Genomic DNA, 15,934 nt, shown 5'->3' with positions numbered 1-15,934 from the left:
GGAGTATAACTTTAAATAATATATTATTATCAGATTATTTCAGTAAATAAAAAGTTAATTTACCAACAATCGATGAAAAGTTCCCCTAAAAAACAATTGATGAAAAGTTCTTAAACAAATGGTTAAATGCTAGATTATTGATCATAATGTATGACGAAAACTCGAATGAAAGAAAAAACTTACCTTATATATTCCATAAATTTCTCAACGAGGATTAATTACTATTAAACGATAGTAAAAACTTCGTAATGACAAGTAAGAAGAAAAGTAATTTTTTATCATAAAAAATTCATACATTCAATAACTTTAATTTTTGAACAACTCAATAACTTTTTATTAAAGAAGTGTATAACTGTAAACTATAAATGTTATTATCAAATAATAAAAAGTTGTATCCAAAAAACAAAAACAAATTAAAATGTAAAATAAAAAGATAGTACAAAGATATAGGGTGTGGTCCTTCTCCTAAATCTTGATCCAACTCATAAAAAAACAGTACACTCTCTCTCTATTGTCTTTGTGGTCAGTGTATCTATCTATGAATTGAAAATCAAAGACATGCTTTAACACGTGCTCTCTCTCTCTCTCTCTCTCTCTCTCATTATACTTTCAAAGACTTTTCTCTTGACTCAGTTACACTTCTCAAGAGGGAAGAGAGAGAAAGAGAGTTTCAGTTTCTGTAACATTTTTAGTTTTGTTACTACAACAATGAAAGGGGAAATAAAAATGAAGTCAAAAATGAAATGGGTTGGTTTAGTTGGGATAGTACTTTCAGCTTTTTCAATCTTCATTCATTTTCTATTAGCTAGATTCACTCAACTTAGTGTTTCTGATTTTCAATCTTCAATCACTATCTTCTCTTGGAGACCCATCTTTGATAAACCAGATTTTCCTACTAATGTATGTAAACTACTAAAAGATCTTCACTTTTTTATTACTTTTTGTACCCCCCGATTTTTTGTTTTTGATTTGGTTATGTCTTATGTTTCTTAAAGTTTTGATTTTTATCAAAAACATATCCCTTTTTTTAAGGGGTTTAGTTTTTTTTTGACTTTTTATTGTACCTTAGAAAATGACAAAGTTGTTGCATTCAGTGTGTAGTTTGAGTATTGGTCATATGAATGTTTTTGTTTTGTTTTGTTTTTCTGTTTTTTGTTAGAAATTAACACACCACTGTCTTTGTTCATTGGTTTGGATCTGTTGTTTTTTGTGAGTTTATAAGCTTATGAGATTTTATTCAATGTTTTAATGTTTTAATGTTTTATGTGTTATTGTTTTTTTGTTGTGTGTATTTTAAGGTTGTTTTTTTTTCTCTTTGTTGTGTATTTTAAGGTTGTTTTTTTTATTGTTTGTGATGCAGAGTGGTTCATATAGAAGATTATGGGGACAGGTAAAGAGTCTTGAATCTTTGTACCCAGATTCAAATCCAAGAGGGTATTATCCAGGTTAGTCCAACTTTTCATCTTGATGCTTTTTCTTATTCTACTGATTCAAATTTATGATTTTTATGCTGTTTTATTGACCATTGATTTATCTTTTGACCAAACTTGTGAACTTTTGGTGTGGGGGTTTAAGGAGAGGGTTGACTATCTATTTTTTCTATTTTTGTCGAATCGAGTTGAGTGTTCGATTCTCATCTGTTTCATGTATGTTTGGAATCAAGGTGGCATTGTGATTTTGTTGAAGTTGCAAAGTGTAGCTTTTGCCAAAAGCATTATGTCACATTGTGATTCCACCAATTTCCTATATGTAGCAATTTCCGGGAAGAATCTTTTGTTTTGTTTTCTAGATTCTTTTGAATCACTATAAGGATGAAGATTCGATTATCCGGTTATGATGCTTTTTATATGAAATTAATGATGGGAGATTATGACTGATACATGTGGTTAGCTCTTGGCTCCATCTAATAGGGAAAAACCTTTGACCGAATCACCAATTTAATCTTTGAAATTGAGGGGTCAGCCAATTTGATCATTGAAATTAAAGAAAATTCGTCATTAGTCCCTGAAATTAATAGCATTCTACCACATTAGTTCTTTGCAATAATTGTAGCGACTAAATGTGATCAATGTGATCGATGTTTTTAAATTTAAAAGATAATTTTGAAAATTTGTTAATTTTGCTAATGATGCTTTTTACGACGAAGCAACTATTATGTAAGCATATGCAATGTCATATGAAGCAGCCATACAATACACAGACAACAATAATAATTTGAGAAAATAAATGTGATCAAATGTGAGCACATGTGCCGGTGTCGGTGCCGTACACTGGACATGCTTTCAATCTATAGTGTCAGTGCTTCATAGGCAATTCTCTACCACACTTATCTGCAGTGTCATTTGAATGAAACTTCGATCAGTATGATTATTTGTTGCCCTGATTTTAGTTTGTCTCAACAGTTTTTAAATTAAAATGGGAAAGGGGATATTATTATATATTTAGTGACTCTAATAGTCATTTTACCACCGTCCGATTTGAACTACGTCCCTTGAGATTATAAGGTCAAACTCTTATCACAGAGTTCGCGCCTCACGGACCAACACTTGCACATGTATTTTATGTCATTTTGTGATGTTTTATGTATACAGCATATATGAATAATGTCGGATCTTTGTTGCTCATAAAATTCTCACTAAGAATAGTTGGATCTTCACATTTGCTCACCATTCAGCATATGCATTCGGTCTTATTTTTTGATACAATTTTATGTATGATTTAGCATAACTTAAATACCATTCTTTTATGTCCGTATACTCTGGTTAGATGTAAAACCAGTCAAAGTCTTTATATATAGTCTCTTTCTAATATTCGCCTAAAAGGTTAAAAAAAACTCTTATCTTTCCTGACAGATCCTGGTTCACAATCAAATGGATTTATTTTTGTCCGGATACAAGGTGGTTTTCATGAGATCAGGAATTCGGTGAGGTTATTTATTGTTTAAGGTTCTGTAACATTAGATATTTAAATGACATTCAACTCAATGTGTTTTATCATCTGTTCTTTTTTAGATAAGTGATGTGGTTGTTATTGCTCGACTTCTCAATGCTACATTAGCAATGCCTGAAATCCAATCAACAACCAGCAGCAAGGGAATAAGGTTCGTCATATTTTCTTACAAATAGAAGCTTGCATTTAACTCTGGTCCTTTTTGGATAAACAATTTAATAAACCACTTATGGCATAAGCACTTATCATATAAGCGGTTATGTATAAACTATTTCTATAACTAAAGATAAAACAAAGGCAAACTATTCTCATATGAGCTATAAGTTGTTTTTATTAGCTATCATAGAGAGCCTATGGAAATAAGCTAAAAATAGGTTATAGACATAACTGTCATATGGTGTTTTCATAAGCTGTCCCAAACAGTCTCAGAAGTGCTTATGCCAGTAGATAAACTCAAATAAATCAATTCAAACATGCCCTAAATCTCATATGCTCTATATTTACTTACTCTTTCTTTTTATAATTATTTTATCCAGCTCGCAGTTCAAGAGTTTTGCATACCTATATAATGAGGACCAATTTATATTCTCATTAGCAAAAGATGTCAAAGTAATAAGAACTCTTCCAAAATATCTAAAGGGTGCAAGGAGAAAGAAGGAGATTCCATCGTTTAAAGTGCCGTATTCGGCATCACCTTTTTATTACTTGCATCATGTTCTACCTGTATTAAAGAAGCATTCAGTGGTCGAACTAGTTGTTTCCAACGGCGGATGCTTGCAGGTAAAGACAACATATGGTTCATGTATTAGGTCCATAATTTTTATAGTTATTTTTCCTACCAGAATTCAAATTTTATCTCCGCTTGCTCGACACCATGAAGATTTTTAAATTGGTTCGTATTTTACCTTTATTATATGTACCTATTAATTGTTGTTTCTTTTTGCTTGCCCTTTTCTTTCTTCTTTTCAGGCTACTCTTCCTCCCTCTTTCGAAGAATATCAAAGGCTGAGATGTCGAGTTTCTTTTCATGCTCTTCAGTTCCGACAGGAAGTTCACGAACTTTCTGCTAAAATTTTGCAGAGGCAAGGGAAACTTAATTGTCACATCTTATGATTTTTTTTCTTCTTCACTTCCATAATATTTTATCCCTTTTGGTTTCTGAATTTTCATGACATAATTATAGGTTACGAGCTCCTAGTCGTCCATTCATTGCGTTTGATCCTGGCATGACTAGAGAGTCTTTAGCTTACCACGGCTGTGCTGAACTTTTCCAGGTATGTAATTCTATTTGTGGTAACCGTCTCTCTTAAACTCCTCAGCTTTTCGTATTCGAGCTTCAATAATGGTCTTGGAATCTTTGCTAGGATGTGCATACTGAATTAATTCAACATAAAAGATCATGGATGATAAAACGTGGGATTGTCAAAGGGAAACTTAGAGTCAACTCAGCTGAAGCAAGACTGAATGGATCCTGTCCTTTAATGCCTGAGGAGGTGAGAGAATATGTTTAAACTTCTGACAAGGCTAAAGGCGTGTTTGTTATGGAATATAAAAAAAAAAATGATTTTGACGGTTATCATATAATCCACAATCTTGATTTCTTCCAGATTGGTATACTTCTGCGTGCCTATGGATATTCGAAGGATGCAATTATATATGTATCTGGAGGAGAAGTCTTTGGTGGTCAAAGAACATTGATTCCTCTTCATGCGATGTTTGAAAATGTTGTCGATAGAACTTCTCTTAGTACACCTTGGGAGATGATTAAGATCTATGGACAAGAGGTTAACCTAGTTAATCCTCCTCCCGGACCACCACCTTTCGAGGAAGTTAAAAAACTCGCGGCTTGGAAGAATGCAGGTCCACGTCCTCGTCCACTTCCTCCTCCTCCAGCGAGACCGAAATCGTATAACATAGAGGGTTGGTGGGGCTGGGTAGCCGAAAGTGATAATGAACCTGATAGCACAGTAATGGAACTGAGGACAAATGCTCATAAGTTACTGTGGGAGGCTATTGATTATGCGGTTTGCGTTGAAGCCGATGTGTTCATTCCTGGATTTGACCGTGATGGGAAGGGGCATTCGAATTTTGCTAGCTTGGTGATGGGACACAGGTTATACCAATCGGCTGCGTCAAAGACATTTAGACCTGACAGGTAAATAAACTCTATCCTGATTGATGTTTCTATGTATGTTTTAAATGTGAAGCTGCTAAATTTGTAGACGAGATTCGCGACCACTTGTTTTAATACCTTGCAACCATATACTTCTGCTAATGCAGAAAGGAAGCTGCTAAATTTGTAGACGAGATTCGCGACCACATGTTTCAAGCTAATCGTACGTGGCTAAAATCAGTTCGCAGGCATTTGAGAAAAACATTAATCGATGGAATAATTGAAGCGTCAAGTAAATCAAAACCATTATCCTTTCTCTCTCATCCAGTCCCTGAATGTTCATGTTTGCGGCACGACTCTGAAGCATCAAAGAATTCTTCCATTCCTTTATCTCTTGGTGTTACGCACCAGTGTCCTGCATGGATGGTCACTAGTCCAGTTTCTCAATCGAAAGATAAGGAAAATGAAGATGATGGTGATGACGATGATTCTGTATCTGGTTTATTCTTTAAACAAAGTGGTGGAAATAATGAAGGTGATGCAGAAGTAAACACTAAAGAAGAAAATCAATTCGAGGATCAAGAAGAGCTCGAGGGTGGCGACAGATGACATCCAAGGTAATGTGTTGATGGTTCATCTAACAATCGATAATGGATTCACACTCTCCGGATTCATGTACATAATTGGTTGTTGCTTCCAACCGCTGCATACCGGATTTAGTTTCAGGTGAAGAAAGGAGTAAAGCCTATCCACCTTACTAAGGAACATGGTTTAAATTATGGTTGCAGCTGTGGTTATGCCGCAAATTTTTTAAATGCGGCAAAATGTGGCATGCGGTCGAAATTGTGGTTGCGGTGTTGTTGCAGAGACTTCAAAATCCTTTACATTGCGCCCGCAATTCAAAATCATTTACTAGTAGAGAATAATCTATGTAACATAAAGTCCTTAAATATAAGTTACGTGCTAATTTATTGATAACATATCAGTTTTGGTGTAACCTTGCATGATTCTTCTAGTTAATATTAGGCTTAAGTTCACTTTGGCTGTATTTAAGTGATGTAGCAATGAGAACTTAGCTCCATTTTTGTATCTGATAAGATTAGTAATTCATCCTTTTCATATATTGAATGAAAAGAATTAAGAAATGGCAATGTGGTTTTATAATCGTTCTTCTATCTTTTCTTTTTTTACATGTATTATGATGGAACAAGTAATAATGCTTGTAACAATATCTATACTTTTCATCATGAACATGTAAGAGTCTTTGTGAGTGTCTTATATTCTTTTGGTGGATTCCTTGGTAGCAAACATGAAAAAAGTTTCATATTTGCTGATGCAAGATGTTGAGTAGTATGAAAAGCAATTTGGACCTTTCTCGCTAAAATTATAAATTTAAGTGATATTTTTACTTTTTTTTTCCTTCCTGTTTTCTTACTTACATGATTTGATTTTGGTAAGGAAGTTTTTAAATCACACTCCATATCATGAATCTTACCATACATGCAAGCCCTTATCCAGACTTCATAAATCAGATCACAGAGGGTTCTAAATTAACTAACAAATGGTAAACATAGATTTCACTAACCAAGATAACTGTAAAAAATTGATAGCAAAACATGATCTAAACCATTAATACATGCCCTAAAGTTTTTGTATTTTTTGAAATACCAAAAATATTATTAAAATCCTATCATATTCATGAGAAAAAAAAAAGACTAAGAAATAAAAAAGTATATCCTGGTTTAGATCATGAAGAAGTGCATAATTAAATCACAAATAAAAAACAAATCTGCCCATGCTTAAGGGACACCCCACCCACTGTCAATACACCATAAAGCCTTATAATATCAAGCATACTTTTAGCCATTAAAATAAAAAAAAATAAAAAATGAGTAGAAGCACAAAACCATTTAAAGTTTGTTGAATAATAAATAAATAAGAAATATTAAGCTATTTTCATATATGTTATAGGTTTACTTACTGCCCCTTTGTGACAGATTACTTAAGAAAATAATCACCTTTTGCAACAATTTTTTTTATTTAGTAATAAAAATGACAAGTTTTTCTATTAAAAATGAGAAGTTTTACAACTTTAGAAAAATCAAGTCTGATTTTCATAAATATGATAGATAAGAGGGAAGATTAAAACAATGATTTTCCTTATTATACACAAACAAAAATAAGTTTTTTATTTCAAATAAAAATCTCTGTAAATGATCTAGAGATTATTATTTCTCATAATCACTTTTATTTTAATATTTCTCATAATCACTTTTATTTTAATCTATTTAAAATAAGCTAAAACTATTATAAACATGATAAATTCTCCCAAATACTTACACAAGTTAGGTGTCATAACTCCAAACAAGTTATAAATAAGCTCTTCCAAACGTTTATTCTAAAATGTCCTTGTTTCAAAACCAGAATCATAAAATATACATTTTAATCTAGATCTACCCAGCATGAAAAAAATAACCTGACCTACCCTCAATCCCACTTTCACTTGGCTCAACATCAAAAAATAATAATATTTAAACAGAACAAAATGAACATGAGGAGAAGAATCACTAGCTTGCTTCTCTTCTGAACCTCTTTGGACTTTGTTCAGAATCCTCACTGAAGTAATTCATTCCTGAACATGCCATTGCTTGATTGCTGACAAATTGATTTTCATTACTCTGCAACAAAAAAAAAAAAAAAAAAATTGGTATAAGATGATTTTTAAGGAGAAAAGAAACAATACAAGGCCATGCCAAGTCTGTATCCTTAGAAACGGACTAAAGATCGAACCGGTGAGACTTTCGAGTCGTAGTTCAACCGGTTCAATTGGTTTAACCACGGTTGAACTAGATGACAAATAAATAAATAAAAAGTATTATAAAAGTATAATAATTAATAAAAATTGCTAAGAATAAAAACCGATTGAACCAGCCGCAGTTGAACTGTGGTTTCAACCGCTTTAACCCCGGTTCAATCCAACAACAATATAACTGATCAAAGCAACTGTGAAATGGCCCGTTTCCAGTTAAATTGGTTGAACCGGCCGGTTCAGCTCAGTTTTTAAAACATTGAGTAGAACAGATAATGGTGACATATTTAGGGGTGTTTGGTTAAGTAGCATAATTAAGTGTTTATTATGAGCTATGAGTTTGTGTGATAATCACTTAAATACAATAAGCTATCTGTTTTTGGATAAATAAATCGAAAAGTAATTTGCATTCTCAGACATTAGTTTATTATATGAGAGTTTATGTGATAATTACTTAAATTCAATAAGCTATTTGTATTTGGATATCATGTTGTAAAGTAATTTGCTTTCTCTGACATTTGTTTTCATTGAAAATAAAATTTGAGGCAGATGGAAAACAACGAGGTAATTAAGCTTGTAATCTCTGCATACACTATTTCCATATGCTATCTTGAATAAGTTACAAAAATATACTGAAAAGTGAAAACATCTAATGAAGTATCATAAATTATGTTTATAAGTTCATCCAAAAACTTACATAAGTACTTATATGATTATATCATGTGGCAAACTCAAATAAACTCAACAACGTTTTTCAAACGCCACCATCACCTACTAGTCCTAAACTGACTCTGTCCAAATATAAGGCTTATACATTGGCAATTTCTTCTTCCTACATCCTTTTTAATGCATTCTGGTAACACTAGATCATCTAATTCAATCTCTTCAGTGCAATAAAAAGTCCTCTCAAATAAACATAAAAGAATGAATAAACTTTGCAGGGCCATAGAATGAAGAAAAATGACGCATAAACAAACCTTTGAGCTATATTGACAGGGGGTAAATCCAGTATTTGTTCGTCTACCAACATCAATTTCCACCGAGACATTGGTCTGGGACAAATCTACACCTGAAGATTGTAGCGCTTGGGTGAGAGTACCTAATATTCTGTTTAAACATGAAACCAGTCAACATCATATATTGACATGAATATAATAAAATGTACTCATATTGATTCATGTGTGGAAGAATTAATATCCTGGAAAATGTATTGTTGCACCACTTATTTTGAAAATTATATGATACATGAAGATGTTAAAAGAAAACAATGTCAAATTGTCAACTGCAATAAGACATTCTGGAACGAACCCTTGAACATTTTCTTGTCAATATTTTTTTCTTTATTTCAAGAACCGAATCTTGTGCACGATTGTAAACCAAGTGGCGCTCTAATAATTTTGTCGGATGGGTCATATAATTTTTTTTGGATCAGTGATATGTCATAAGAATTATGAAGAGTAGTTGACAAGACTCAAGCGAGTAAAATGGTGATCGACAAATCATATGAATGTGGAATGGAAAATTTCAGCAGATTTTCGATAGAAGAAACCTTCTGTCAGCTTTAAGTAATAAATTTCTAACACTAATAATACATACAGCTATGTTGTTAATCTCAAACAGTGGTGTAAAGTGACAAACCCCGAAACTGATATAGCGGATAGCCGCTATTGCGAAGACTAAACAACAGTGTACAAACACAGGGTACATATAGATACTAAAAAATTAAAGGAGTATCATAGTCATACTTAATAGTTAATAATTAAAGAGGTAACAATTTTTTTATTGTTAATGTCCTTCAAAGAATTCCATTCCCAAGCCACTTCAAGGTTGTCACCAGTCGGCTTAAATTAACCTTTATTCTTGGAGGTTGGTGTTTCAGACGAGGAGGATGCCATTGTTCTCGCAGAAAACTCAAAGATCAGAGCAAAGGAAGCCAAAAAACAGAGAAGGAATAGTGGAGAAACAGGAGAAACATAGGCTTTCTCCGTTCGCAGGAAGAAGAATGGCTTCCCTTCGCAGTTTGCATGCAGAAGAATGAGAATGGGTATGGAGCTTCACAGAAGAAGAAGAGTTGCACGAAGCATGGGGGAGAAAGAGTCACAGAAAGCAAGCACAAAAATAGAAGACGTGAAGAATAATAAAATATAATGAAATGACCTATATACCCTTAAAAAATAAAACAGTTAAAACTATTGGGTATTCGAGGGATATCACCCATTAAATCCTAATTGCAGATGCGCAGGAGCGACGGGGACGCAATAATGATGTGATAAAGGCATGATTTGCAGCCACGACCGACACAACGGACCACATTGCTGCTACTCGAGTCCGTGATAGCGCGCTATAGTGCTGCAATTGACAACATAGACATACAATATACCAATGCTGTCCATCGCGGATCGCAGAAAACAGATTTGTTCAAATTCCACAATGTTACAATGCTATAGCCTCTATTTGACAACACTGCGGTATACAGCTATGAAGAGACACTCCTACTGGCTACTGCTGCGGCTGTTAACCAATCCAACATTATGATCGAATAACTTAAAAACTCGCAAACATAACTTAAAAGTAGAATTATGATAATCTAAAAATGAATACAAGAACATTATCATTTCATTTTGTAACACACACAAAATGAGTTCACACTCTCTCAATAAAGTAGTTTCAAGCACATAGTTAACATGAAATCAGGCAAGAAATACTGCTCTAAATTTATCAAAAAAACTGACCTTTGAGAGTAGGCACTTGAGATGCTATCTGATTCTGATCCACTATCAATTTTCAAATCCTCTTTTTCTCTCAATGTATTATCTGAAACAATATGATTGTCCTTGTTTGGTTTGCTAAGCCATACTTGAGGCTGGAGATTTGAAGCCATGTCAGGATTAGATACAGGCAACTCCAGCATCTGTTGAGTCACCATACCACCGCTAACAACCGGATCAAACATGTCCAATCGCATTTGCATGGTCAGGGGAACTACTTCTGTGGATGAACCAGGGATGCAACCTTTCTGAATAGTTGTGGAGGGGTCAGACATTATTGGGTTCTGTACATTTTTAGGCAATGATGGAGAGACGTTATTTTTTCCATCAACAGACCCATTTTGAATAGCTCGAGAATGATCTGTAGTATTTTCGGAAGGTCCGTGATGATTTCTCTGAAAAAAAAAAAGTTGAACACAATAAAATTTTAGATGAAGAGCCAGTGCTATTATTCCAAGGCTTTACATTGCAACTAATCATTGTGAGAACTTGCCAAATGCCATAAGATGGTAAAATCTTAAGCACCACAGAATTAAATTCTTGAATGATAAATTTTATGCACTTGACATCATGAAACATGACATACACAATCAAGTATATTGGCATGACAATGACAATATATGCAGCCCTGCTTGGTAGGAATAAGAGTTAGAGGTTGGCGTTGTTTCTTTTGCATTCAAATCAGGAATAGGATAAGACGAGTATGTAAACATAAATTCTCATACAATTAGAGAATCACAAGTTTATGTTATGCAACTTAGTATTTCAAGTTAGAGTGTCATGACAAGATCAAATTTTAGATCAGGTTTGTCGATGGCAAATCGCAAAAAATAGCAATCTGTTCAAATACCAATACGCTACAATGCTATAGCACTATTGTAACTGCTAACTGGCAACACTATATTAAAGCTTGTATCACAAAATAACAGTAGTTTGTTAAAATTCTGCTACGCTATATCACCACTATAGCCGTTATTTAACAACATTGTTTTAGATGAGGTTGCATCACTTGAATCCGAACAGTTTCCCATATATTCATAGAATGGTACAAATATATAACCAGGGGAAACAATGTCGAGATCCCTGAATTTTAGGATCAAGGCTCAAGTTGAGCTGGATTCTAGCTTATAGGAGCTTCTCTACTAAAATAAGTTCTTCACTTACGTAAAAGGCCATATAATCTTACATATGTGTATGGATAACTTAAACGAGTAATTCACTTTACAGGGTAAAATAACTAATCTCAACCCATATACTAATCAATCAACGGTTGATATTTTAATACATTCATAAATTGATATGCACACACACATAATATCATTCATGGCTTTATTCATCAACATTTGCATTTAAATGTACTTCACCCACAAATGCATACTTCTATGGTCATGCATTGGCAATCAAAGTAAAAAATGAACACAAACAATATTCCAAATAACTTTACCCATGGAATTAATTTAGTTGGCTCCTGATTCCATCCTTCATAAGGATGTTCATAAATTTGTAACTTTTCCTGTAAGAAATGAATATACTCAATAACCTGCACATAAGACAAAAACAAAGGACAACAAAGATCAAAATTCCCAATTTAATTTACAAGAATTTAAATAATCATTAAGATGAATACATGAAGCAAATGATGGAATCAAGTACCTCCAATAAAAAGGAAGCTTTATCTCTTTTTGAATCATTTTCAGGAATGAGATCTCTCAGAGCCTGAAATCTGTCACAAAAATATATATTTATTCAAACATCCAATCATCACCTATGAAGCACAAACACCGAACACAACACTAACACGTCGACGTTGATAGTAATTTAAGTGTATATTTGGTTTCACATAAAGAGGGGCCAAAATTGATTCTAGAAGTTTATAATTGATTCTGACATGTTTGGTTGCTCTTGAGTAGAATTAATTTTGCCTCAAAAATTGATTCTACTTGAAGCTAGAAATTGGAGCTTTTGATTATATAATTGATATTAACACTTTTTGTTCAACTATCCGAACATAAATAACTTTACCTTCAACTCACTTTTAACCAGAATCAATTTTACACAATCAATTCACTCAAAACCAATTTTTGTCAACACAAAACCAAACATATACTAAGAAAATGACATAATTGAATGTAATTACATGTGTCGACGTCAGACACAGACACATGTCAGACACCGGACATGCCAAAGTGTCGGTGCTACAAAGATCATAACTAAATATTAATTAATATTAACAAATAAGAAAAACATAATTTGACTCAAAATATAAACATAATACAACAATTAATAAAAAAAATCTTATTTCTTATAACATTTTAACATGAAAATTTACCTCTCATTAATTTTACTTCTTCTACGCTGCTCAGTTTCTGAATGCTTAGAACGATGAGGGTTAGCCCTTTTCCCTCTGATGGGTTCATCCACCTTCACTGCCAAGTCACAACACAAAAATTGCATTTTTTACATAAAATTGAATTGCAGAACACAATTAAAATGGAAAAAGAGAAGAAATTTGAAACACCCATTAATCAAGGAATTGTGAATCATTGTTGGGTATTGTAGAGAGAGAAAAAGAAGAGAGAGAGAGAGTACCATTGTTATTATTGTTGTTGTTGAGAGAGGAAGATGTGTTTGGTGTGAAGATGTCTTGATCGTCATCATCATCAACCAATTCTTCATCTTGATGGCCTTTAGCAGACCTAGCCATTTTCCTTTTCTTCAACAAAATTTTCTCGAGAAAATCCAAAGTTAGAGAAAAAAAATAATAGTGTAAGCTTAGTAATGTGTGCATTTGGTTATTTTTTGTTTATTTTATCATTTTTACAAAAGTTACTATTTGTTTTTTCGCGTTAAGCCTCCTGTTTCCGGTTAAAAAGAGAATAAGTTAGGTTCATTTAACAACATTTTCATTTCTTTCATTTAGAAAGTAAAAGACACAAAAAGGTTTGAAGATAATTATAAGATAATTAATAGTGGTGAGGATTCACTTTTACTTTTGATGAACGAAGATCTGGGAAAAGGATTCGATAGTTCGATCGTGAATTTAGTATAGTCTGACAAAAAATTGTTTCAACCAGTTCTTTTCGAACAATTTGTCATTTGTTGGAACTTATCAATCACCTAGTCTAATGACTTCGTTACAAAAGTTATACGTTGATGACTATAAAAAGTGTTACATTTTGATGGAACTAGACACAAGATTATAGAGTTTTTTTTATGTAAAAATCCGAGGGCTAACCTAAAAGAAATATAAACGCTTTAATGAGATGTAAAAAGAGAGGTCTTGGATCGGGATGTTACGGATCTTGGTCTTGTAGTGTCTTTGAAGAAAGATAAATATAAATATCTTTGTAAGCGTTTTTTGAGTTTGAAGCTTTTTTTTCTACTTTAGACTGTCGTATATTAATATTTCATTACAATCCCATTCATATTGTGGAAGCTCGTGGCCATGTTTGGGAGGTTTTTGGGCTCTTGTGTATACTAGTTATTCTACTCAGATCATATTGTCCATCATGTCTTTATCCCTTATTTGATTACTTTTGATGTTGGAACTAGCAACACTAGATGGTCTTGCACGGCTGTATAATATGCAAGTCATACTCCTACAATTAGCATTGAGTTTGGGAGCATTTGTGCACCTTGAATTCCCTTATCATCATCCCATGGGATGTGTGAGGTAGCATTTTCTCTTACTCTAACCATCATTCACTGCTTCTTAGGATGAATGGGAAACCTAATAGAAGGGCACATCCTTATCCTTTTTGCTTTGAAACTTCCTAGATTGTGCATAAAAATTACCAACAAAATGTGAAAGATGCTTGGATGTTAAGGCATCTTTAGGCTCGTTTGTATGTGTTGTGAAAGTGACTCAAAATTGGAGAAATTGAAGTCTGGAAGCTGTCAACATCGTAGCACGATTTGAAAATCGTAGTACGATTTTTGGACCAGGTTTGGCAATTTCATTCTGGAAAAATCGTAGTACGATGTGGAAAATCGTACTACGATGGTACGCTGATGTATAAAATAAAAACATATTTTTCAGCGTGAGATTTGGTTCCAATTTATGAGGGATTGCTTTTACTATAAATATATGCATTGTATCAGTGTAAACCTTGAGATAGAGGGGGCTGAAACAAGGGTTTAGAAAGGCAACAACAAAACTAGGGTTTGTATAGAGTTTGTCTCTTTGGAACAAACACTAGGTTTTGAGGGTTGATTCACCTTGGGAAACACTATTAGGATTGAGTCTCTTGGTTACGGGAAGAGGCTGGGTTTTGGGTAGAATTAGGCGGGAGACTTATTCTTGTAACCCATTGAAATCTCTTTGTAACGTTACTCATCATATAGTGGAACGGAGGGCTGCTCTCTCCCCCAGACTAGGTCAATTTGGACCGAACTGGGTCAACAAATTCTTTGTGTTCTCTCTTCCTTTTCTCTCGCTGTTGTTTTCTACTTTTGGCTTATGATTATAATTGTTCCATACACTTTGATTTTGGTTGCTTAATTATCCCTTGCTCCACACATCAAGTTGTTATTGGTGTGAGTTTTTCATCGAATTCGACAACAATTGGCGCCCACCGTGGGGCAAAGGGTCAAAGGATAATCTAGTACCATGGGTTCGAAGTGGGATATTGAGAAGTTTACCGGAGATAACGATTTTGGGTTATGGAAGGTAAAGATGGAAGCGGTCTTAATACAGCAGAAGTGTGAGAAAGCTTTGAAGGGTGAAGGTTCGTTACCGGTCACCATGTCACGAGCGGAGAAGAACGAGACGGTGGACAAGGCCAGGAGTGCCATTGTCTTGTGCCTCAGAGATAAAGTTTTGAGAGAAGTAGCAAAGGAACCAACCGCGGCATCAATGTGGGCAAAGTTGGAATCTTTGTATATGACAAAGTCTTTGGCTCATCGGCAATTCCTAAAGCAACTACTCTACTCATTCAAGATGGCGGAGTCAAAGGCCATCATGGAGCAACTTACGGAGTTCAACAAAATCCTTGATGACTTGGAGAATATTGAGGTGCAACTTGAGGATGAAGATAAAGCTATACTCTTGTTGTGTGCTCTACCAAAATCTTATGAATCGTTCAAAGATACCATGCTCTATGGCAAAGAAGGCACTGTTACCTTGGAAGAAGTTCAAGCGGCTTTGAGAACCAAGGAGTTGACCAAGTCCAAGGACTTGAGAGTTCATGAAAACGGTGAAGGCCTAAGTGTCTCAAGAGGGAATGGTGGAGGTAGAGGTAACTGGAGAAAGAGTGGAAAGAAGTCAAAGTCTGAATGATTTAACTGTCATAAGAT

At 34.0% G+C, this 15,934-nt stretch overlaps 2 protein-coding genes across 3 annotated transcripts; one reads left to right on the top strand and one right to left on the bottom strand.

The window, feature by feature from the left end:
* The first annotated feature begins 513 nt into the window (after nt 1–513).
* On the top strand, nt 514–6,226 carry LOC146904615 (O-fucosyltransferase family protein). Its single transcript, XM_085727860.1, has 10 exons — nt 514–900; nt 1,361–1,445; nt 2,853–2,923; nt 3,012–3,100; nt 3,486–3,729; nt 3,919–4,031; nt 4,133–4,223; nt 4,314–4,442; nt 4,557–5,104; nt 5,230–6,226. The coding sequence occupies exons 1-10, from the start codon at nt 709–711 to the stop codon at nt 5,669–5,671; spliced, it is 2,004 nt and encodes a 667-aa protein (XP_085583986.1). The 5' UTR covers nt 514–708; the 3' UTR covers nt 5,672–6,226.
* Nucleotides 6,227–7,412: 1,186 nt separating this feature from the next.
* Nucleotides 7,413–13,421, bottom strand: LOC146904614 (transcription factor BIM3-like). 2 transcript variants are annotated; one of them, XM_085727861.1, is made up of 7 exons: nt 13,229–13,421; nt 12,969–13,065; nt 12,293–12,362; nt 12,084–12,179; nt 10,604–11,034; nt 8,849–8,978; nt 7,413–7,740 (listed from the first exon to the last, which is right to left on the bottom strand). In XM_085727861.1, the coding sequence occupies exons 1-7, from the start codon at nt 13,341–13,343 to the stop codon at nt 7,630–7,632; spliced, it is 1,050 nt and encodes a 349-aa protein (XP_085583987.1). In that variant the 5' UTR covers nt 13,344–13,421; the 3' UTR covers nt 7,413–7,629. The 2 variants fall into 2 exon arrangements, with proteins under 2 accessions (XP_085583987.1, XP_085583988.1); XM_085727862.1 differs by having other exon boundaries at nt 12,969–13,066; nt 13,239–13,421.
* Between the last annotated feature and the right edge of the window lie 2,513 nt (nt 13,422–15,934).

The sequence above is a fragment of the Medicago sativa genome, chromosome 7 (assembly GCF_051527215.1).
Source record: "Medicago sativa cultivar Bolivia chromosome 7, Bolivia_mono, whole genome shotgun sequence".
NCBI lineage: Eukaryota > Viridiplantae > Streptophyta > Magnoliopsida > Fabales > Fabaceae > Medicago > Medicago sativa.
Note: the sequence above shows the minus strand (reverse complement) of the source record. Positions and strands in the feature narration are given on the sequence as shown.